This window comes from Mixophyes fleayi, chromosome 8 (genome assembly GCF_038048845.1).
Source record: "Mixophyes fleayi isolate aMixFle1 chromosome 8, aMixFle1.hap1, whole genome shotgun sequence".
In the NCBI taxonomy this organism is placed as follows: domain Eukaryota; kingdom Metazoa; phylum Chordata; class Amphibia; order Anura; family Limnodynastidae; genus Mixophyes; species Mixophyes fleayi.
The window spans coordinates 110188125-110214475 of record NC_134409.1 but is presented as its reverse complement, the minus strand read 5'-3'; the positions used below and the strand labels follow the sequence as shown (position 1 = coordinate 110214475).

The following is a 26351-nucleotide window of genomic DNA, read 5'->3' as shown; positions in this document are numbered from 1 at the left end:
TAAGTTTTGACTTGTCTTAGCTTTTCTCAGATATAAACTAGAGACATAACTTTTCCTTCAATAAACCGGTCATATCTTCCCGCACATTTAAATACCAAACATGATGGAATATTGACAATGTGACATACCTTTCCCAAAGATGTGTGATAGCTGTTCACGGATACCACCCGTACTCTGGTGTGCTTTCTGCTCCTTAGTATGGAGACACCCGGATTTCCCAAAATATGAATTATGAAGGCATTTTTCCTTTGAAGCTCATATTTCTATATACCTATATAAGCCTGCAAAATGCTGCCTTGGGCTGCAAGGATATCCAGCTGTGACCGGCCCCACAAAATCTATTCAGGAGTCCCAAGACTAACAGCAAGAGCTCTTTGAAGCTGCTACAGGTGACATGGTTATCTTCTCACATTGGGATGTGAAAAGCCATCAAATACATTTACATCAGACTCTCTGTCTTCACATTTTACACTTTAACAGCTCAATTTATCCATGGATTCATTTGATATAACCTATTTACATTGCAGTTATGATTTATCCCTTATAAATAACTGCAAGCTCTCTATGTTCACGACAGCCAGCATTTCTAGCAATTTGTGCTATAGTAGCTTTTCTGTGGGATTGGACCAGACAGGCTCGCCTTTGCTCCCCACGTGCATCAGTTAGCCTTGGGCGCCCATGACCCTGTTGTCCGTTTACCGGTTGTCCTTCCTTGGACCCCTTTTTAGTAAGTACTAACCTCTTCCACACCTAGAACACCACACAAGACCTGCCATTTTGGAGATACTCTATCCCAGTCATTTAGCCATAACAATTTGACCCTTGTCAAAGTCCCTCAGATTCTTACGCTTGCCTATTTTTCCTGCTTTCACTGTTATTCACTTCACTTGTCAGTGGTTTTAATGTTGTGGTTAATCGGTATGGCAACAGGAAAATAAAAGAAAATGATTAAATATGTCAATTAGTTAAATATTAAGGTGATTTAACCACAATATAATGAATATGATGAAAGTTCATGAATGGCTCTTATTTCTCCTTCCTCTTCTTCTTTCTTCTTCCTCTTCTTCTTCCTACATCCTATTCCTTCTTCCTATTCTTTATTCCTCCTTCCTCCTCTTTTTCTTACTACCTGTTATGAATAGTTTATCCCACCTAACCCAGTAAAATTCATTGTATATTATTGTTCATCAATCAATCACCTTTGCTCTGTACACTTTTCTATACCCATTTCCCATTTACCTTTCATTAATACACCACATAATTTAAAATATATATATACCTCCTGCTATCCTTCATATTAATTAACGGTCCTAACCCTAGATACCTCCGCCAAAAAATTGTTTAACCCTTTCTTAAACATACCAACCTTTTCTGGTTGTGAAATTCTCTCTCCTCTAAACTTAGGGGGTGACTGCGTTTCCTGTGTACACTCCTTGGGGTAAAAAGTTCCCATCAAAGTTCTCTGTATTTACCCATAATGTCTTTGTCCAGAGTAATCATTTCCCCTCTTAGACGCCTCTTTTCTAAAGTAAACGTACCTAAACTGGCTAACCTTTCCTCATAACTTAATGACTACAGACCCTTTATCAATTCTGTCAGCCTTCTCTGAACCCTTTCTAGTTCCAAATTATCTTTCTTATAGAGTGGTGCCCAGAAATTTACTCTGTATTCAAGATGAGGTCTTCTGAACAATTTATACAGTGGCAAACTTACACGGTCTTCCCTTGCATCTATACTTTATTTGCCCTTGCAGCTGCTGCTTGATATTGAGCACTATTGCTAAGTATTCTGTCTACAAGCACTCCCAAATCCTTTTTCATTATAAAGTCACCTAAATTTATCCCATTTAATTTATACATCGCATGCTTGTTTTTGATCCCGGAATGCATAACCTTACATTTATGTATGTTAAACTTCATCTTCCATTTGGCTGCCCATTCCTTCAGTTTATTGAAATCCCTCTGCAGAGAATCTACATCTTGTTCTGATTTTAATATTTTGCACAGTTTGGTTTAACCTGCAAAAATTGAATATTTGCTCTCTAAAGCATCACCAAAGTCATTAATAAATATATTAAAAAGGAGCGGCCCCAGCACAGAACCTTGAGGTACTCCACTTAAAACCTTTGACCAGTTAGAAAATGTTCCATTTATCACAACTCTCTGTTCCCTATTCTCCAACCAGTTTTCGACCCACGTTGATGCCTTACTCACAAGATATGGTATCTTTAGCTATAATTAGTAGAGGACGTTATGGAGGTACTTGTTCTGATTGCCATTTTTGAGGTCAGGAAGGAATTTCTGTCTGTAAGGCTAAAGATGGCAACTGTTGCACTGGGGGTTTGTTTTGCCTTGCTTTGGAAATAGATAAAGAATGAAGGGTTCTCATAGTGTAGTAAACTAAACACCATTAATAATAATGATAAAAGCAGTGTAAAATTTTCAAAATAATATTGTGCTTATCTGTAGGTGACTACTTTAAATCCAATATCTCCCTGTCAAATCAAATGTAACCAAATGTGATGTCAAACACAGACCAAGAGGATAGCCACAAATGTGTACAATTCAACAGACAATGTTTATTCTCAAATTTAAAACCTTTGCAATGGGCAGGAAAAATTGATTGTAATCTTTCAAGCAGGGCCTTCTCACCTCTTTGTCTGTTTTACCCAGTATAGTTTATTACTGTGTTTGTCCCCAATTGTAAAGCGCTACGGAATTTGCTGGCGCTATATAAATAAATGTTGATGATAGAGGCTTATCTGTGTGAGAGGCAGCTCCAGATCTGGTTAGAAAAATCTCTCTGTGTCTGGACACTGATGCTGATGTTACACAGATGCAGATCTATCCCTGCATCAACAGACAGCTACCAATATTTGCATAAAACTGTGAGGACAACTACCCTACACACTTCGTTCCTAGAACTTCATCAGGGATCTGGATAAACAATGTTAGAATTTATGAAGGGCTGAGCTAGATGGCCATGTGTCTTACAATGTAACCCCACCATGGCCAAATATTCTCAAAACGAGAGCAAAAAAAACTGGCAATGATGGCTTTTATTTTAGGCTGTTGCAAATTGCCTGTTTCCAGAAACTTGTGTGATTACAACTTTAGCTCCAATGTGAGCTGTAAAAAGGTTGGAGATTGTGACAAACTCCCGTTATGCTGTGTGATGCAGATATTTTTAGACCCAGATGTTTGGAGAACACAATCTGTGTCCTCCCAACAGCAGAAATCAAAACACTACTGAGCGGCCATCACTCATCATAAATGTGTTCCAACCTCAGTATTGCAGCTGCACACAACTTCCCTCCAGCATGCATCTCACATCCAGGTCATCTCCTTGATCCCCTGGCTGAACAAGGCAGTCACAAATCATCACATCGCACTGTAAAATAGTCAGAATAAACCTGTCGATAGTTGCCTGTACTTTTTCTCTAACTTCAGATAGGTTCTTGTCAAACGTTCAACCCACCTCTTTACATTTAACAAACATGAACATTTAGCACCAACCATTGACACACATTTCTTCTGAGGACCTGGAATAGAAATATGTATAGCTAAAAATGTGTACTGTATGTAGAAGCATTTTTTAAAGTGTTTAACTTAAAGTTGTTTACTGACGAGTATTTAGGTCTGCAATGGCCAAAGAAAACATGTATTGTTTGTTTCACTTTTAATAAAGGTAGACCTTATAACGGCCTTAGTGGAGTGAGCATTGAGCCTTTTATGCCTAAGTAATTGTTATACACAAAGGAGCAACGCTGCTTATGGGAGTGAAAAATACATGATGGCATTTATTGGATGTCCAGTGAATATGAGTATACTGATAAAGTAAGGAATGTCCAAAAATGTAACACTTCATAGCAGAAACACATGTCCCACAGTTGTGATAAGTGGTGATAGTCATCATTCTGATGTCTACCACTCCGATAACAGTTGTACAGACAGGAAAATTGAAAAAATTATAAGAGTAACATATACAAAATACACACTTATAGAAAAATGTGTCCGGCAACATCTCCGGCATGCGTTCTATAAACCCTGACAGCAGAAAATCAGCGGGAGTGTGAATTCACGTTATTTAAATGGACTCACATTGCAGGTATTAAGGTGGCAATGGTTTCCAGCATAAATGGCCAGCTGATGCGGTCAGAGGCTTGCTCTGCATCCGGAATTTTTTTTGTGTGGTGAATTCTGCTCCTAACATTTCAAATGCATCGGGCAGGAGTCTGTGTAAGCAACATCGGGAGAGAAAATGCTAAGTGAACTCCGCTAAAGCTGGGAAGGGGGCTGTCATTTGTGATATATTGTAGAGTTTACTATAAAAACACCAGAACTTCTCTGTAATATGGTTACGGTCTTGTGTGATACGACTCGAATGAGATTTGATCCAGAGTACATTACTCTGGGAGAGTTTAGATGGCAGCTTGGATGCCAACAACCTGTCTGCCTAGTCACCCTTTTCATAGAAGTTTTGGTTTAGACACTTAAGTGAGTTTTCTGCTCTTGCTGCCACAAGTTTAGTATAATCCTCTGGGGTGCCGGAAGCTTTGTGGGCTCTATCCAAGCTAGCGACTCTCTTGGAGGCTTCAAATAACTACCGAGTTGGGGGGGAAACAGCTTTTGGAGGACAGGTTATAATAAGGGCACATTTGTGATTGGAGGAATATTACTTATGCCTGAAACATATGGCGTGGCAGGTTTATCAATAGAGAATCCATGTAACTCTTTATTAAATGTTCATTCCACACTGGATCGTTCAGCCAATAATATTTTGTTATGTTACAATAAACATGAATGTTTCCTCATTATTGTTCTATTTTTTTTTTCAGATCTGGGACATGAGCGATGATGAAGTGATCTAAATGGAGAGATCCAACATTCTGGCTCTGTGCAATAGACGATGGGTAATCGGCCTCCTGCTTATCAGTTCCTGACTGCAAATAAGTACAACATGCTCTTTTTTTCCCTCAATTTAATATCATATAATGATCTTCTTTTGAACAGGACTCTTATTTTTTTATTAATGCAGAGTGAATTACTAAATGTACTTTTATATGTGTTTCTCTAATGTTATTTCTCGGATATCATGTATTTCACTATCAAAGGTTCAAAAGTCTTCTTTTGATTTGATCATCTCCCTGTAAATATACACTGTTCAATAAAGAAAAAAGATAAATTCCGGAGCATCTATAGAAGAAATAAATATCTACAAACAGAGGCTCATATATAATATATATATATATATATATATATATACACAGGGTGATTCAAAAGTCACAGTACACCCTTTTATTTCAGAAACTCTACAGGAAATTGGGAAACCTGAATACTCCAGTAAGGTATGGGTGACGTGGTCTATCTTTTACGGTATGTACCAAACATGGGCGCCATCTTGAAATCGGCCCAATCCCTGTAGAGTTTTTGAAATAAAAGGGTGTACTGCGACTTTTGAATCACCGTGTGTGTGTGTGTGTGTGTGTGTATGTATATATATATATATATATAGTGAAATAAGCATGAGCATATGCAAAGCCAAGCATGCATATATGTACCGAGGTAACCCTATAGTAACGACATTAATAAATCCTGTGCTTTTAAGTTCTGCCTATAAATTAAAGCAGCAATTAGCAAATGAATAAAAAAAATTAGGTGTTTTGTAACATAAATCTTTGTGGCGGGCTATAAGAATCATCTTGCTTGATTTATTTCTTCAGCTGCTATTAATCATTGATATTCTTCAGATTTTCTACAGTGTTTTGTGACTGCCATGGCAACCACAGTCACATGGCACATGATGTATGAGTAGAAAGGCTTTGGAATGCCCCTCTGTCTGTTTTCACTGTTACATCCTCCCAAGCCTTCTCCCCCCCTCTGCCATCACATGACATGGTGATGAGAGCTGTGACCCTGTGGGTGCAATATTTGTTTGCCCTCCAGAGAGGTATTGAAAATAAGATAATGATTTGTAGGAGGATGCAGATGCATGCTTAAAATGTACTGTTTAAATGAAATAAAAACGGTGTTTTGATTGCTGCTTTAGGTAATAAAACATATCTATATATGTACAGTATAGTAAATAAATTTTACTTGTAATCCATCTAGACAAGTGCAGTTGTTGAAGTTCATGTGGTGGTCATATATAGGTGTAATGCAAAGATTAAAGAAAAGTTGTGCTACAATGGATACATTATTCTCAGGAAATATAAAAAAAAGACTTGAATGCTTACCAGTTAAATCCAAGGTTTTGGTTGTTAATAATCTTGGGCCTCCACATTTAGTTAAGGGGCAGGTGAAAAGTAAAACCAAATCATACTTTTAAAAATATGGCAAATATAGTTAAGATAAATATACTTTGTCCATGCAAATCCCAGTCAAATCCATAGTCTTGTTGTTTGAATACACAAATCATTAGAGATCATTTCTCTAATGTAGTAGAAGATTCCAAGCCAAACCCTCGGATTTACAACACTCTAAGGGGTATATTTATCAAGTGTCGGATTCCGAAAAACTGCTGATTCTCAGAAGTTTGCCGTCCTTATTTAAATAGGCAATTTTATTAAAGGCAAAGCCCTTCAGGCGCTAAAAAATTACAGCAAACTGTTTTTTTCAGAACCGCCGCGTGGTAAATATACCTCCTAGATATCAATGCACTGATCCTCATGCCCAATTCAGTATTCCAACAACCACTCTCAGTATCTGCTTGCGTTACTTTTAACCTAGACAAAAAAGTTTTAACCAGACAAAGCTTTCAGTATGAAGTACAATTATAAGTTTACTCTTAATATTCAAAATAGCTTGTTTTAAATGAAAAAATGAATATAGTTGATATGCTTACACACACGTGGTCATGTGTGTGTTTGCTGAAAGTATACAAAGGAACAAGGCGCAGTTACTTTATACTGTAATGTTTGAGGGTTTGGTTTAATCATAAATATGTATACTTAATACCATAATAAAATATATATAATTCATACATTGATATAAAAAACAAGTTAATTTCATTTATAAACTTTTTATCACTACTATAGAATATCCAAATTGTTCTATGATGAGAAATAATTTGCACAAAATTAGTTTTTTTAACAGTGCAGTCTCTTTATTATAATACAATACATTTATTGTCATTGCAACAGTAGTCAGTATAGTAGAAATGTTCATTTTATGCTGGCTTTATTTAATATGGCTACTTTTATGTTTGCTATGTTTGTTTCATTATTGTTTGTTGCATATACTCTTATGTGTTTTCACTCAACATCATCTGTTACAAATTTGTAATTTAATTTTTTTTATTCACATGTTAGTGGTCCTTGTTATCCGGACCCTAGAGGTTACTCTAATATACACTATACTGAATATGCGAAACAGACTGATTTGTCCAGTTTCAAATATTGCCAAGCCAGTCCTACAAGGACACATATCATTTGTTTTTCTACGTGAAATGTGATACATGGAGAGCATTAGATTAAATAACCGTGTATCACTGATAAATCTCAAGCTTTTCCCTTCTAAAAACACTAAAAATCCAGGGTGCACCTAATGGTACACACAACACCTAACTGCAGAGGCCACCATGGACCCCGTAAGGTTTTGTTATGTACACTTCATGCGCCTTTTGACTGTCACGCCCATTTTATATAGGTATATTATATTTCATATAGACGTACTACATATCCGCACTGTCCACTTACATCCCCAGTGTTGAATGTACAGTTTTGTTTTGTTCACTATGCAGGTTGATTTATTATTGTTTAATATTACAGCAGCTAAGGCAAAATAACTAGGAACATTATAGGAAGGCATAGAGTGGTGTGCGAGACTTGTAGTACACGTTATTACAGGGCCGTCCTGTGACATCACACGTTGACTGAACCACTGCAACTTATGCAGGGGAGACTTGAATCCGATTTTCCTTGCAAGACAGTACTAGTAGATTCATGTGAACTGGATCTAAAAGTACCTGGATTATTGATTACTACTGGATCCAGTTTATTCACTTCTGGTGGAGATTTCCTGCTGGCAGTGACCAACTGTTCACTTAACTTGGTAGTGGGTTAGGTGTGGAAAGAGACACACTTGCAGCAATTTAGAGAAAGCTGGATGGAACTATTCTTCTTGTAATCTCCAAACTCAGTGGATACCGGTTATATGATCTTCCCAGGTTCCTTCAAGAACTACTAGGCTGTCTGAAAGCGTCCTAGCAAATTCTAGCTGCTACGTCCAGCAGAAGGACTTGCTACCTGCCACTGCCCATGAAGCAGATTTATATTGCACCAACATATTTTTTTTAGATCTGTACAAATTTTACACAACATAAAAACAACAGAGAAACATGCATTGAACATGAAGTGAGTGTTTACAGTTTTAAGAGTAACTTATTTCAGAAGATCACTACTTTTCATTGCATTAAATAGTACCATTATTTTTCTGTAAAGGGGACACACATAGGCTCTACCTGTCTTCATTGTATGTACTAAACCATTTCTACTTTTTGTAATCATTATTTACTTTTACAATCTATAATTGCTTTTTGTATCTCATGTATAATAGTCTTTTGTTGTTTGACTTGTGCAAAAGTCACAAATATTACAGTTTTAAGAATAACTTATTTCAGAAGATCACTATTTTTCATTGCATTTAATAGTACCATTCTTTTTCTGTAAAGGGGACACACATAGACATCTCTGGTCCTACCTGTTTGTTCTGTTAACTACTAGCCCATTCTCTAAAAATGCTCTATGGTGTCAGCATCTCATGTCTAAACTAAGGAATATGTTTAATGAAATAAAGATTGTATTCAATTCTAAATTGTAGTTTGTCTTTTTTGTTGGACTGTACTATATTTTGGCAGTAAAAATCCAGTGGTATATTCATCATCATCATCATTTATTTATTTAGCGCCAGCAAATTCCGTAGCGCTTTACAATTGGGAAAAAACATTAATAAGACAATACTGGGTAATACATACAGACGGAGAGGTAAGAGAACCCTGCTCGAAAGCTTACAATCTATAGGACAATGGGAGTTAGAACACAAGGGCATGTGCTACATCATATTGGACAATGGACCAGCCAGACTGCATGGTATATTAAAGGAAATCTCCTGCTGTACCTGCCCCATTATTCCACCACTAACAATATGATGTCAGTGTAACCTCTGGATGGTAATGCTGTCTTCTCCAAATCAGCACACTACAATATTTCAAGCAGGGCTGTTGTCCTGCACAGCTGCCCGATTGATAGGACTTTCCAACCTGTGACAACGAGGCGGAAAAAAATACCCTTTGTGACAATGCACAATCAGTATAAAATGTGATTGTAGTTTACAAATAACCAGAAGTTTATTGTTAAGAGCTGGTATGAGCTGAGGTGGAATCTTTTGTTATATATGTTGGGTGGTAATTATGTCAGAGAACATGTGATCCGTTGTAGAAGGGATATGAACAAAGTAGAGATTGTTTTAAGACTTCTCATAAAATCCATCAGTTTCCTCCCTAGATGAACAAACTGATGCATAATCTGTGCTGGGAATTATTGGCTTGGATTCTACTGGCAGCAACCAAAACTTCTATTTTAATAAATAAGAAAAGGTCATGTGTGGGCACAACAAGCCTCCAGCTTCCAGACTATGAAACCATCTACAATAAAATGACTTTCTGTAATACCAGTTCTCATACTTAAAGGATTATGCAAATACCCACCCACAAGGCTGCACCACTCATTCAGTAGAAATATGTGCTATTAGTAGAATTGCATATTGGCTGATTATGATGAAACACAATTTTTGGGGGGAAAAATATATTATCTTTCTATTTAAAATTTCTGTGTAACCCAGATTCTATATCTGGATTCTAGATGCATGTCGCATTAGAAGTAGGTAATTTCGCCTCACATAGCCACTACTCTCCGTACTCTTATTTCAACTGCTTGCTGTTATTTACTGCAGAAAGTATAGACCAGTACACAATGGCTATTTGTATAATTTCCACTGATTACCACTAGGTTAATACTTCTACAATACTAACAATACTTAAGCATATATTGCAGTACAGCTCATTAGAACTCTTACAGAGGACAATGCGCCATCGGACCATTATAACCAATGGGGAAATCTGCAAATGGCGTATCCAAGATAATTACAATTTTTTGAACTCCACTCAAAACTATATATTTAGATTTTTTTACATAACCACAACTGCTAATTTGTGCAGGCCCCACCTTAAATATTTTTTGTGCAAAGCTCACACACTTAAAAAAAATAATAAAAAAATAAGTTGCTTTTTCCTAACGTGGCCCTGGCTGATATGTTTTGGAGAATTGTTTCCAGGCCCGCAACTCTAGAACCCTACAGGAATGTTTAAGAGCTTGTATTATTTGCTTTATATTGCTAAATATCCTGTCTGATTCCCTACATTCTGACTTTGCTGGTTCTGACTAAGTGTGCCTGCCACCAACCCAGACCTCTGCCTTGTCTCTCTGCCCCTTATCTTTGATGTTACATTTTTACCCTGTGCCGTCAGCCCAATACTCGGCTTGTTTTCTGACCACCCTAGTGTTAGGCTACAGATTCCTTCTGAGACTCGCTTCAGTGTCGCAACCTACAGGTTACCTGCGTCAAACCCATCACACATTTGCAGGGCTTCATTGGACTTCACTTTCCAGGTTAGTCAGCGCAAATTGCAAGCGACAGGGCAGGTCCACATCTGGACCAAATGTTACAGTTGCAGAAGCCGTAGTCTATGCTGACTTTCTACTTCCAGCTTTAGCTCTGCAGGATCTATCCGAGCAAGTATAGATACAGGAAAATTACCAGGATCAAGTAATCCGATTTCTGCAAGATATCTAGCCACATGAATATACTTCAGGACCCTTTGGCCACCTTGTGTGGAATTATGTTTCACTTGCAAATTTAGTCCCTGCACTTATTTTGTTTAACCCAGAATTAAATAGGGTTAAATTGTATAGCCCTCCATCTCCTGTAGGGGCTTTTTGAATTAATGTTTTGTTTATTTTGAACTTATGCTTGGAAATTTAATTTTTGACCTTGCCTAATTGGCATTCTCAAACTGCTGTTCAGGCTGTTGCTAAAAAATAAAAATACATTCTCCATAATTCGTTTGCCTTTCAAGGTGGAATTGACAAAACTTTTCAGGTTGCATTTTCTCATACCAGCCTACTACAGCTCAGACCGGTGGTAGACCGTACTGACCAACCCGACAAAGAAGAAGACGACAGGAGGACACCGAATGCCTAGTACAGCGACCTGAAAAAACCCTACCAGGATGCAGATGTCTTCATGGGACGACTCGTTGTGTTGCCGACTTGTCTTAAAGCAGCGATGGACGGACCCAGCTGTCATTGAGGTAATGTAAGTATTATTTTAGGGGTATTAGGGTTAGAATTATTTTAGGGGTTAGGGGTATTAGGGTTAGGGTTAACCCTAATACCCCTAAAATAATACTTACATTACCTCAATTTGCTTTTCTCCACCCATGGTTAATGATTGTTTATTCCTGGATGTATCACAAATGTAGAGATTATCTGCAAAACTTTCAGGTCTCCATAAAATGTGAAGCAGTTTGTCTATACATAAGCTCCATTTTTCAAAATGTCCTAACTTGTTCTTCAAAGATCTTCCAACTACTTCCTTTCTTGCCATCTATTCATCAGATGTTTTTCATTTACATGGTCTACACCTTGAAATTGTATTCAGACCATGGAGTGTAATATGTAGAAATGTCCACTGAACCCCGTGTTGTGGTTTTGGATCTATATTAATATCGTGTTTTTTGGGTTTAGCAAAACCACCCTCTCGTGTTTTGGTTTTGGATCTGTATTTTTTAGAAAAATTGCTAAAATCACATAATTTTGCTCTTTTTTTTTTTTTTGTTCCTACATTATTATTATCTCAATTACACATATTTCCAGTCATTTCCAGTAAATTTTGACCACCTCACAGGTCACAATATTATTTTCATACACTTTCGGACAAAGACTGCAGCGAGCTGGCTGGATGCTAAGTGGCAGAGCAATGACACAAACACAGTTTATAGCACATCTAGGAATCATTGCCACACAGCAGTGGCAGAAAAGAAAAGTGGTGCAAGATGGAATTGTTCTTGGGACCTCCCACCCATATGTTTAAAGCTTTAACAAACACACACAGAAACACACACAGAAACAGGAGGGGTAGCAATTCTAGTTTAACAAAGCAAACACTTCAGCAACAAGGAGTTTCACTTTTGTGGCTGATGTGCTTGTTTTGTTTGGGCCCCCCCACAAAACAAGCTAACAATGGGCTTAAGGCAATTAAGCCAATAAGCCAACAGTTCTGTCAATGAACTCTACAGTGTCATGATGTTGTTGTCATCATCTTCATCCTCACCCTCATCAGTGTGTACATCATCCTCACACAATATTAATTCATCCCCCCAGGAATTCATCATTATAGAAATCTGTAATATAGATGTAAAAAACACAAATGTAAAAAAAAAAGCTTTTACCCTTTTAAAGCAAAAAAACACATCTTTAATAAAGATGAAACGTTACTGTAGAAAAAAACATAAAATTGCCAACATGCCATTATACCCAAAATATTAATAAGCATTCCAGCATCAGCTAGCTTCCTTCTCTCAGCTAGATCCTAGCATCGGCAATCTACACTGTCATCATCCCCACCCCCATCAGTGTGTACATCATCCTCGCACAATTCTAATTCATCCCCACTGGAATCCACCATTTCAGAAGTCTCTATACTTTGATGTAATTGCCGGTAAAGGCCTTCCTCATGGAATTTGTATTTCATTTTGATGAACATCATTTCCTAATTTTTAGGAAGAAGCCTCCTCCGCCAATCGCTGACAAGGTTCCCGTCTGTGCTGAAAACGCTTTCCGAGTACACACTGGACGGTGAGCAGCTTAGGTATTGCAAAAATAATTAGTGCATGGGTCTCCAAATTGCCTTTTTTTTTTCCTCCCAGTATGTAAAGGGACTGTCTGACATGTCCTATTTGTACGCTGTTAATAAAATAATCTTCTACTATTCTTTGGATGTTGATAGTAGGATCCGGTGGAGTTACGGCAGAGGTGCCACGATTTTTGGGAAATTCTTTTAGACCAGACCAAATGTCAAAATATTGTACTGAGTTATCTGCATCACCACTGGGTCTCTTGGAAAAGCTTAGTTTTTTCCTAGCAGCAGTAGCCTGATAAACTGAAGGAGGGCATGACGTCTGTCATGTACCACATCAGCTTTCAACATTGCATCTCTTGTGATCTGGGGCAGTTGGAATGAAAGCAAAGACATAGCTCTTAAACCTAGGTTCAAGCATAGTCGTCAAAATGTAGTTATCCGATTTCAAGATGTTGATAACTCTTCAATCCTGGCAAATCGAATAAAGTACTTCATCTAAAAGTCCGACATACTTAGCGTAATTGCTTTGTTTCATCTCCTCCTTCAATTTCTCAAGCTGCTTTTCCAAAAGTCTAATTAAGGGAATCACTTTGCTTAAGCTAGCAGTGTATGAACTCACTTCACCGGTGACTACTTTGAATCGTTTCAGCACCTTGCATAATACGGAAAGTATTCTCCACTGCGCTGGACTAAAATACATTCCCCCTCCTTTCCCAATTTCATGGCTTGTGGACTAAGCATGCATGGCTTTTTGCTGTTCCTCCATCCTCACAAGAATATACAGGGTGGAATTCCACCTTGTTACCACCTCTTGCCTCAGTTGGAGGCAGGGCAAAATAAATTGTTCTTGCAGCTGCTTCAATTTCCTGCATGCTGTTGCAGAATGCCGGAAATGTCCCAAAATTTTTCGGGCCAGAGACAGCATCTCCTGCACGTCCCTGTCATTTTTCAAAAAGCTCTGTACCACCAAGTTGATTGCGTGAACAAAACAGGGAATGTGATGGATTTCACCCAGCTGTAATGCTCTCACAATATTGGTGGTGTTATCAGAAATTACATATCCTCTGAAGAGTCCAAACGGGATAAGCCATATTGCAATGACATCCCTTAGTTTTTCAAACAGGTTGTAAGCAGTATGCTTCTTAGTGAAGCTGGTAATACAAAGAGTAGCCTGCCTCTGAAAAATCTGGCGTTGGGTACATGCTGTTGCTGTTCCTGCTGTTGAAGGCGATTCACCAGCCCAGTATGCTGTAACAGTCATATAACCTTTACTTTGCTCAGTTGCGCTCCTCCACATATCTGTGGTTAAGTGTACAGTGGGTAGAATGGCATTTTGTAGCCCAATAATTACATTTTATCGAACCTTCTGGTAGAGGTGAGGAATTGCTTTTCTAGTAAAATGTGGTCATGATGGAATTTGGTAAACGGGACAAAGGACCTCAATTAACTGTCTAAAACCAGCTGCATTAATTGTGGATATTGGACGCAGTTCTAATACTAGCATAGCCACCATAGCATCTGTGATCCGCTTTGCAACTGGGTGACAGCTTTCATACTTGCTTCCTCTTGCAAAGGACTGTTTAACAGTCAATTGTTGAAATCTACTACTAGTCTTCTTCTTGGTCTACTTCTGGGTTGAAGATCCACCCCCAGCAGCCGCAGCAGTGGGACTAACGCTCTAGAATTCTTTTCCTGGATAGGGTTGAAGTCATCTAGCCTTAACAACTTGGATGCAGGACTAACTCCGATCACTAGTGAGGATATTGGTGAGGAAGGTGTTGTCGGTGTGGCTTTACAAATGCTAGACAACTGTTGTCAGGATTGGGTAAAAATAATTTCGCACATAAGAGGTGAATTTTTTGGGCTTATGCCTTGGCATGACAATGGCCTTATTATCACTGGCAAGAATTTCTTCCACTGGTGCAGGACTTACACAAACAACATTATCCTCATCAACATCCTCATTAGCGCCGTTGTCAGCTACACAAATACCCACCTCATCCTGTTGCAAATACAAAGTGGTATCCTTCATTTTTGTATTACCGGCTACACTAAGAGGCATACCGCTGACAACCTGTTTGAAAAACTAAGGGATGTCATTGCAACATGGCTTATCCCGCTTCTAATCTCCTGAGGATATGTAATTTGTGATAAGGCCACCAATATTTTGACAGCATTACAGCGGGGAGAATTCCATCACATTCCCTGTTTTGTTCACACAATCAACTTGGTGGTACCGAGCTTTTAAAAAAATGTCAGTGACATGCAGGAGATGCTGCCTGTGTCCAGAAATAATTTGCAGCTGCTGCAAGAAGAATGGAATTTGAAGGGAATGTACTTTAGTCCAGCACAGTGGAGAATACTTTCCGTGTTGTGCATGGTACTGCAACCACTGTAAATAGTCACCTGTTCAGTGAGTTCAGACACTGCTAGCTTGAGTCAAGTGATTCCACTAATTAGACTTTTGGAAAAGCAGCTAGAGAAATTGAAGGAGGAGATGAAACAAAACAGTTCCGCTAACTATGTAGGACTTGTAGATCAATTATTTTATTTGCTTCGCCAGGATCCAAGAGTTATCAACATCTTGAAATCGGATCACTACATTTCGGCAACTGTGCATGATCCTAGGTTTAAGAGCTATGTCTTCTTTTTTTCTGTATGAGTAATGGCACAGAGCAATGTCACTGGAGAGGAGACTGATAAGAACACTGCCTTCCCTCCTGTTTCAGTGTGAGCTATCGCACAGTAAAGTGTCACTGGAGACTGCCAAGAACACTGTCACCCCTCCTCTTCATGCTTTAGCTATGACGCTTTCCAACTACACTGGAGACTGCCAACAGTGCTGCTATCCCTTCTGTGTCTGTCTGTGAAATGTTGCCGGACCTCCGTGGAGGTCAATACTTAAATAATCCAAAACCAGCGAGATCCGACGACGCAACAATGACTTTTTGCCACGTTTTCTATTTCGAAGGCACGCAAAAGTTTTGAGCCGGCTCGGTACTCGGATCTGCTAAGTTCAGGTGGGCTTGGTTTTCGGAAAACCGAGCCCGAGCATCTCTAGTAATATATGTCAGTGTTTTGGAACCATCTAAAAAAAAAATGTATATATCTGCTCATCACAATTACTGGGTGGTTCTGCTTTCCTGACTGAAGTTTGTTCATAAGAAACATATTAATGACTCCATTGACAAACCACTTTCTCTCATGGTATATGGTACTTATCCCAAACTCACCTAATCTGCCGCCACCGCCTTCTTCTTTAGTTCCTGCAGCAGATTTTGTTCTTACTCATCTTCAAACTCTCTAGTTTAAAGTTGAAGCAGCATTCATAAAGCTTTGTCCTGTCAAAAGAGGACATCTGATAAATACCGTAGGAAGTTACCTCTATTTAACTCTGGCAACAGGGTATGGCTTTCAACAAAGAAATTTAAACGAAGAGTGCCTATGTGATCAACCATTTTTCTTCCATAAGTGTCCTCCTAAGACTAATCTTGTGGACAATATAGTGAAATTTGAAATTAATAGTATTCTGGGCTCCAAAATTTCTGATGTGAAGCAGTGCACTGTAGTCTTTCTTTTGAAAAGAAGAGTTATAGTCCTGAACAATGTTACTGGATCATTCATGACCCCATTGTGATTAATAATTCCATTCTGCATATTTTCATAACTCTACTCTTATGTCCATGCCTGTTTCTCAGATACTAAGATACCTCTACAAAACCTCATAACACAGAAGCACGTTTTTAGGTATATGTCTGTGATGTCATTCTCTAGAATGAACTAATGCTGCTTTGACTGACTGTTAAGAATAAATGTGAATTATAGTTACCATTAATTCTTTTAACACGACAGTAACACGATAGATGATGCAACAATAGGATACTGATGGAAGTTCAACCAGTACTACTCTTGGCAGTAGAGAGCATGGAGTATTATAGTGAGCCACAAAGTAATGTGCAAGTTGAAATTCCAGTGTTTGGTTACTTGTCTTTACCTAAGCTGGAAAAGGAACCTACCCATTGTAATTTCTGCCATAAAGAATTGAAGATGAAGAGGGCATTCCAACACTCAGTAATGATTAGTTATCTTCACAGTTCATAGGGAAGCAGCAGGTAATAATAATAATTATCATTCATCTTCTGTCTGAATTACAGTGCCTGAGGAACAGGTTCTATACCCTAACTGGCTTATTCTTACTATGTCTGCCAATGACCCTGACCTCGGCTTTGTTTACCATTTACCAAACTCTGCTGCCTGCCCCTAATCTTTGGTGTGCTTTACTGACGTTACCTTGTTCTGCCAGCCCTGGCCTTGTGTCGTTCTTTGACCATCTTAGCCAAAACAAATTGCTATCAGTATATTAGTATAGTAGGTACATCTGGACCATATGTTACAATTTCTCTGATAGAGGTTTGCAATCTGTAAGATTCACATTTCTTGCTTCCCTCTCCTGCCCAGCAGAGCTTCCTCTCTCTAAGTACCACAATATCCAATTTATATAGCATAAAAAAATGTATCCTTCCGGAAATTAAAGATGATCATGGAATTTGTATCCCTGCAGATGTGTATCACCACACACCTGCTCCCACACTCATAATGAGTAAAATATTGAAGGTCATTTACAAATCCAATACATTTCTATTTGCATAAATGCTCCTAATTGCCTGCCTCATACAGAATAAAAAATACTCACACAGAACACCTTAATTGCAGATATTGGAACTGCACCTGTAAACACACTCTCTGTGACCTTTTTACATTCTGAGAGTCTGTCTGGAAATGTGCACTCTACAAATATCATCCATTTAGTTGAAACTTGCCACTCAGTTCATCCTTTTTATATTTCAAATTAATTATAAGAGCAAGGGACACGGGGGGGGGCGGGGGTTAGAACCAATCCTATTCTAGTGATCATTTATTTAGTGCATTCTACAAAATGACAGCTAGAATCTGATTGGTTGCTATAGGCAACATCTCTACTTTTTCAAACCCGCTGCTTGATAAATTTACCCCCGGGACTGTATTTATAACATGGGTTACTTTTGTGTGTTTGAATGTTTTATTACTGGTCAGAATGTGCTTAGAAGTGCACTTTCCTGGTGTTCAAATGGTACCATACTTATGGGTTTGACATCTCCACCCCAATCCCAATAGGACAGTTACGTCTTCCTAGCTATATACAAAAGAAAAACTCCTCTGTCCTTAGCCGTTCTTTTTTCTGTCCTAAGATTTTAGAACAACCTCCCTCTTTTGGGGGGAATATTTTATTTTCATCTTACCTGACAAATACACCTTCAAGCAAGGTTCAGCCTCTTCTGGCTTGATGTCTCTGGTGTAAAAACAAGCTTTTTCCAGGGAGAACAAAATGTAACTAGGGGCTTATTGATAGGCATAAATGGTGCCTTCTCTTGTTATCCTTGTAGGAAATCGAGCAGTCTTTTCTTTTTTCTGGTGCCTAGCTGGTGTTGTGTAGTGGATTTCAGTGCAGAAATCCGTGAAGTTGTGTTCTGGTTACATTATTACATTATTGTGAATAGCTTCTCTTTAGGTTATGCCTATTCAGTTAAGAGCCTTGTAGTGGGAAGTGTATCTACCTCCACTAGTAAATGGATCCTTTAACTAAAGTCACTCAAGACAAAGAAATGTAATCCTACTCTCAAAAAAGACTGAGGTACGTAAGCATCTTGCTTACATGTTCTCCCTATGGAGGAATAATTAAAAAGCCTGAATGTAGACAGAAGATCAGAATTCTGATAAAACCACTGTTTAGGGAAACCAGACTTAGGGGAAGAGATTCCAGGAGATGAAGATGATTTTATTTTCTGAGTGGAAAAAGACCATAGCCTGAGTTCTGTTAATGTTTAGATTTCTGCATCATCAGTCATTGCTGGTACTGAATGAGATGGAAAATACCAATTTAAATACAATTTATTAAAGCAGTAACAAAGATCAGATCACCCATCAAGCCTGATTTGCTTCTAGTGTTGGAAGACTTAACGATGGCTCCTTTCAGCTGATTTGGGAAATGTCATCATTGCACTAATCCTAGGGGGGGAATTCAGTTAACCGCAAAGTGTCTCTGGAACATCCGTGAACGCACCCCATAGAGGTGCAAGGAAAAATTAGCATGATTCTTAGCGTAATTGCCGGCAATCTGTGCTGCGCGATGTCCACAAGCCACATTGCCGGCAATGGAATTGCCCTCTCAAAGTAAAATATCTGGTGACTACAGCCTTAACATGCAGGGTCTCAGAATTACATTGTTTGTGCTATAAAGTCCCTTCTCATTTTTATTTTAATATACATTAGTCATAAAAAACAACAGAGGAATGTATTCCCAAGGTGACAACTTATTGTTTTCATCAAACATAAGTAGTTTTTTTTGCAACATTCTTCCAAAATCTCCTTGAGAAAATTTGGATTGATAGTGTTTTTTAATGTTATGTGGTTAAAACTCAATATTTTAGGCTCCTGAAAAGGTCATGAAGCTCCTGCTTAGGCCATTTTTATTGGAAAGTAAAGTTAATCCAGTCAAGTTCCCATATGAGACGATCTCTGATTCCACAGGGAATACAAACACATTCCACAAAAGGCATATTAGCCTCTTTGGAGTCATCTCCAACCTGTCTGCAGAGGTAATTTTTGAGACATCTAACTGGGTATTTTTTAAACATTTCATCCACCACTACAAGGTTGAAGTGGCATCCTTATCAATGGTGTAGTTTGGGAAAGAAGATTGTCATGCTGCAAATAATTCCAAATAAAATATCTTTCTTTTTGCATAACTGTGCTACTTATCTAGAAGTTGTCTGGATGATGGCTCCCTGGATTCATAACCATATAAGGTAATAACATAAATGCACATATATAATTTGCTCAGCACGGCTTTCAAGTGAATGGTTATTTCATCAAAGCAGAAACAATAGCTTATAGTAAACATGGCATTATATTTACATGATCACACGAAAAGCACAATATTTTAATTACCCTTACAGTCATATAAAAATGCAAATAGGTGTTTGTGATATAAGTAGTAGTATTAGCTTGGTATGGCTTACAGGAACTCTGTTTCCAGTTGTAAAAATTAAGAGCAAGAGTCTAAATTACCTTGTTATCGCTTTGATTGTCTTTAAATTCTTCTGCTCTACTCATCAGATATTTATGGATAAAGATATTTATGGAGAGAGTTGTAGCTACAGATGAGGGTCCAATACAAGTCTATGGCATGATTGTTAAAAGCTAAAACCTCTTGGAACCTCTCTTTAAGGTTACATCATTATCCTCAATAATATCCAAATACAAACCCCATCACATTCTTCATGGTTCTGTGAAATCTCAGGACATCGGAACTGGGTGACAGGAGCCTGGGCAGCTGGGATAAGTTTGAATGAAAGGAAATAAGGTCAAGGGAAAATGACTTATTTTCTTAAATATCATACTTACAGGAGTCATATCTGGTATGTAAATGAAGGGAAACATGACTTATTGTGTGAAGGTAATATCATCATTCTAGGACATTCCAATAAGAAGTTAGGCCAGTGTAAAAATAACCTGACTTGAAAGGTGTTTGAAACTCATAAAATACTTTTTTTTCATTTACACAAACTTTCTAGTTCTGAAGGCGGGCTATGAGCACCTGAAGCTTGTTTAAAATGTCCTTTAAATCTAACAGTTTTTGTTGACTTTTGGATACCAATTTCATGTTGAGAAGTGTTCCAGTGAAATTCATACTCTTTTAGCAGACAGAAATCTGATCATTATTGAGTTTGCCATTATTCTGTAGTTATCTCCCTTTTCTTTTAAAATAAACTATTGTACAATACCTTTGTTACACCAGTTTAGTTAATTGTTTTCATCTTAAACATTGTGGATTTATTCTCCATATTTTATCACACTTATAACTGAATAAGTTCATGTCTTACAAATTCACTTGTCAGACTTATCTTGGTATTAGAACGCTACATAGCTGAATCAGATGAGATCATTTGTTTTATGATAACTCTGATTAAAGTAAGTTGTGGGAAATTAGTTTACATGACCTGAGAAACGAAGGCTTCCAGAGTAAGATTGTCAGCTCCATACAAACCTACCTTGGTGGTGGCATAATTGGTAAGGCAAAAGTCAGTGTGTGGGATAGAGAGGAAGACATTGGCCTTTATAACTCCATCCTTTCATGGTTCACCTCCTACTTCGCAAACTAGTCTTTTTCTGTTTCTACCTCTTGTTCCTCCTCCTTCCCCCATCCATTTTTCACACAGGAGTCCCACAGAGTTCTGTACTTAGGCCTCTGCTCTTTTCTCCACTGGTGAACTCATCAGTTCCTTCTGCCACCAGTACCACCTTTATGCAGATGACACTTAACTCTACCTCTCAACTCCTGATCTCTCCCTTCCCTCCTCTTTCTTTCCAGTTGCCTCTCTACCATCTCCACTTGGATGTTCAAACTTAACATGGCCAAAACTGAACTTATTGTCTTCCCTCCCGACCTCTTTATCACTGTTGACAACACTGCTATCTCCTATGTTCCCCAACTCCGCTGTCTGCAGTGGCGCACGCAGGGGGGGTTTCTGAGTCTCCAGAAACCCCCCCCCCTGCGCTAACTCAGTGCCCACCATATCGGCACTGTACTATACAGCAGCCGCGGCGCTGTCAAAGAAGCGTCCGCGCCGGTGCTGTATTGTATACAGCACCGCCGCGAACGCTTCTTTGGCAGCACCGCCGCTGCTGTATAGGACAGCGCTGCCAAAAAGGAGCTGCGCAGCAGCTCTCTCGTTTTTTTTTTATGTTTGTTTTTTTTCTTTGGTCAATCCTGCTTGCACCCCTAGTCTGGGTGTCATTTTTGATTCCTCTCTCTCCTTTGCCCCTCACATCAATCTCTTGCCCTTTCCTGTCCTTTCCAGCTCCTCAACTTCATATGTATTAGACCCTTCTCTCCCACTATGCCACCAAAACTATTATCCACGTACCGATCATTTCTCGTCTTGACTACTGCTACCTTCTCTTTACTAGCCTCCCCCGCTCCAATCTCGCTCCTCTTCAATCTATAGTTAATGTTTCAGCTAGACTTATTGTTCTCTCTCGCCGCACTACATATCTGCCTCCCCTCTCTGCCAAACTTTACAATGGCTTCCCTGCCTATACAGAATCCTCTTCAAACTTCTCACTCTCACATACAAGTTCCTCTCCAACTTATGTATATACATAAGGAAATGTTATTTATCTCTCACTGCCTAATTTAATGTAACCACATTAGACACAATAATAAACTGAAGCAGTTGCATATATGAATGTTCTTTTCATCACTATACTAGAGTGTTATATTTTGTCTGAGTCTCATTTTCTCTAAAATGAAAATGTCTCTCCTGTGCTGCTCCCCACTTATGGAAATCCCTACCACGCCCAATCAGACTTTCCCACAGACTTCAAATCTTTATATGCTCTTCGAAAACCCATCTCTTTTTTTTAGAGGTGACCTTATCCCCAATAACACTATTTACACTAATGCACCCTCACAACTGTCCCAAGCTCCATTGTGAGCCACATTTGCTCCTCTTGTTTCAGATGTGCCCTCTTACACTTATAATGTATGCTCTCTAATGAGCAGGGTCCTTCATACCCTTTGTTTTCATGTCTGGGTTTATTTTATCTACTTTCTATGTCCCTGTTTTATGTATGTACTCTTTTCCCTACTGTACGGCGCTGTGGTGCCTTACAAATCTACGATATAATAATAATACTAATAATAATAATTAAAATGGAATGTCTACTGACAATTCTTCCAGCTGATTGAGCTGAACTTGACTTGTTGCTTACACTGTGGTCAGACATGTCACCTGACATCTCATTTCCCTTGTCGATGTCATGTCATTTTGTTCCATCTGTTTGTTTATTCCATCCAACAATTGGATGACTGTGACCCAGAAAGCCCAGCATTGGAGCCTCTGGATGGTGAAGTAAGATGTCCTTCAGAACTGCAATCCACTTTAGATTTTCAGGTGATACAGACCACCACCCGACAGAAGGAACTGGAACTTCATTAGACGTAGCTTGAAGGAGGCCCTTGTTCCTAGGCAGACCCTGAAATGGATCACAGGAAGTTTCTACGAAGGGTGCATAGTACTGTGTTATTATATACCCATAATAGTTCTTGAATATGTCCTGACCAATTTTTCTCTTGTTTCTTAAAGTGATATCAACATACTTGTTTGCAGTAACATTGCTATCAAGTGACATTTCTTTTAAGTAGTGTGCGTTACCTCTTCATTTGGTGTAATTGACACAATTTGACCACCAGTGTTGATTCAGAGTTCACTCCTGATAAAAGTGAAATCTCTTAGGGATAAATACATTTCTCTCACAATGACTTAATTGTCGTAAGTGCAGCCTGAGTATCACCTTCGTAAAGTCGTCTGCTATCTCAAGAGTTTATTTGTAGCCATGGTTTAAATCTTCCAGGATCAGATAGCTGATAGCTATTTCATTGGTTTCTTGTGCTGTATATATTGAATGGAAGTCTTTGGCTCTAGTCTGCTTACTTTCTTTCTCCACATCTAGGTGTAGATTAGGTGAGTGGAAATAACATCTTATTTGTTCCATTGTCTTTTCTTGACTAAAGTGTCTTCACAAACTTAGTTGACAATGCCATTGTCTGAGCTGACACATGTCTCTTCCTTCTGGAGCTTCGTAAATCAATACAACACCTGTTTGTGTAGTTCCAAGCCATCCCACTGATTTAGGATAGCCTTTTGGACTACTGAAGGGCCTGCCCTCTCATATATTTGCAAACAAGCTTATATGACTGGTTTCCATATATTAAGAAGCCCAGGCAATCAAGTATTTAATCCTTCTCTCCATTCAGACGGCTAACAGGATTCATAGCACGACATCCACATTTGCTTGATTTTTTTACTGGATAAAATTGGATGGTGAAATTGAGACAAGCTAGACAAGCTGTCCATCTTTGTTGTAATGCTCTAAGCTTGGCTGTCTATACATGGGCCAGTGGATTATTGTTAGTCACCAATTCAAAAAGTAGAGGCAAACGTTTTGGTCACTTCTTAAAGGAGGGCAAAAGTTCCAGCTTGAAGGAGGTGTAATTCTCAGCGTTCCACTTTGTTGTAGACTCCTGCTAGTGCAGGCAATGACATCCTCCTCCTTCCTGTGCCAAGGCCGTGCAAGGGGCAATGTGACTTTAACTTCCAACTGTATTAACTATAGACCTAAGCTGCTTAACTCCAAAGTTTGTCTGCAATGACCTGCAAGCTGACTTCAACACATTTCAAATACAACTCTTTAGAATAAAAAAATAATTGTTTGATGGCAGTGATACAAAGGTGATTCTAATTTCACTTATTAAATATGTAGCCTACGCTGCTCTAGCTTATAGGACTCTCCTTATAGGAGAAACACTGGGATTTCTACCACAATTCAAATACCTGGGAGGTTGGCTTGACTTCAAACTCTGCTTTGCAGACCACTACGAGGATTTGTTAAAATATTTGAGGCAGAGAATAGGTCTGTCTATCTACTGAGGCCAGGAGACATCTAGTCAGTCTACGTTCCTTTCCCTAATCTACTACAACAATTTTACGCACAGCCCATGTGCTAATTCATACCTTAATAAATCGTCATACTTACATACCACATAGACCTCCACTTCATTACTGCTCTTTACATATGGCTATAAACTGGACCTCCCTACATTAGACAAAAATAAAAAATGCAGCTCTGGACATAAAGAGCTGTCAGTGGCAGTATATTGTTGATTGTCTCCTAATATCCTTGGAACCTCTGCCCTCACAAGCTGTCCACTGATTATCTGAAAGTATCCCAACGCATGTTGGAACTGGGATTCGTCCTACCGTCACTCTGGAATGTGCCGCAGAAATAACGGAATCCCAGAACTCTGTTTAAAAACTTTAATACTTAAAATACATGATGGAGGCCTGCTTGTGCTTTCAATGATTTTAGCATATTGCACTCCTCTTCCACTTGTTTTTTTTTTCCCACATCCTCCTTCCTTCAGTGCAGAACATGCCTCTGAGTTACCTACTTATCAATTGCCCTAAACCGTCTCCTTACTTACCTACCTATTTCTTGTATACTTGTAGCACCTCATTTCCACCTTCTTATATTCTAGAAGTTCCAGATTCCGAGGACGCAAATAAATTCTATATTAAAAATTCTCTATATCTTGTTAGCATGAGGGTATGGATCTCCTCTGCCCAACCTTCCCTGACTGGCAGCATCACACCCAAGAAGTACAGATTACCTGTCTTCTGTTTGAAAGTTCCAGATGCCCCCCACCTGTTCCCATGTCTCCCCCATGATACGCCTGAGTACCTTATATACTATATACATCACTTCATGTGCAGCATCAACTTTAACGAATCGCCTCATTGGACTATAATGCTTTTTACTTTACAGGAATACTAAATAATGTATGTTGTATTTAATTTCAATGTTATTGACTTGCTACCCCATTATTTTGCATACCCTACTGACTGTATGTTAGCTGAACCCAAATGTATTTTTTATTGATCCTGTCTATTGCAGGTGTAAGTTACTGTGTGTGCTTGTCTCTAAATAAACATATTGTTACTTGACTTAATGAGAGTCTACCTCAATGGATAAAGGAATTGATTGATTGAAAGTGTCTGATTACCTTGCTCATCTAAATCATCTCATTTGTGCACTTTATTTCTACTGGTGAGGTATATCTCGTGCATAATGTCTTAAACAGTGGATAATAAATAGTTGTGTGTAAAAGATTATAGACTATATTTTTGACATCTGTATTTGTTGTTAGTAATTACACATATGAAAGTCTAATTTTTTACTTTAGAATTTGTAGTGTTTTGTGACATTAGTCATGCACATTGTACAGTAAATTACTGGAAATATTAATAGATGGAGGACACTGAATAGACCTTTGTTATAAGCCCACGTCAGAGAGGCTCAGAGGGAATATTTAACACGCTCCGGGGCCGCGTGAAAGGAGGTTTTGTTGAGAGCGATATAAATAATCTGCCCAAAAGAAATGCTGAATTTGTGAACTGTTATAAATAGACCTGGAATTGTTTCCACTCTGAATTGGCCTTTTAGAATACTTCAAAACACTTGTTTTTTATGTAATGTCTGCTGAGTTCAAAAGTACACACATTCAGTGTTAAATAACCGGTAAATCTAAAATGCACATCACTTTGTATGACATTGCAATTAATTATATTAAATGTACATTTTCAGTAACTGAAAGAGTTGAAGGTATTCAATTCATGGAGGTACTACTTTTTCTAATGCACATCAGACTTTCTTCCTGTAATTCTAAAATGGAAATATACAAGTGATTTAGCTTGCACGCAGCATTGTGTGGAAAGATTTACATATATTTAGGATTTTTGTATTCTCATATTAAGATAACCTGTTTTTGTTTGG

The 26351-nt window shown here is 38.5% G+C and overlaps 1 protein-coding gene across 3 annotated transcripts in view; it reads left to right on the top strand.

Moving 5' to 3' along the window:
* ATG7 (autophagy related 7) overlaps positions 1-8813 on the top strand; it is a 203472-nt gene extending 194659 nt beyond the window's left edge. For all 3 annotated transcript variants that reach the window (XM_075183176.1, XM_075183177.1, XM_075183178.1), the window contains exon 19: positions 4838-8813. In XM_075183176.1, coding sequence (XP_075039277.1) covers positions 4838-4870 — 33 coding nt within the window. In that variant the 3' untranslated portion in view covers positions 4871-8813. The remainder of the gene's footprint in view (positions 1-4837) is intronic.
* The last annotated feature ends 17538 nt before the right edge of the window (positions 8814-26351 follow it).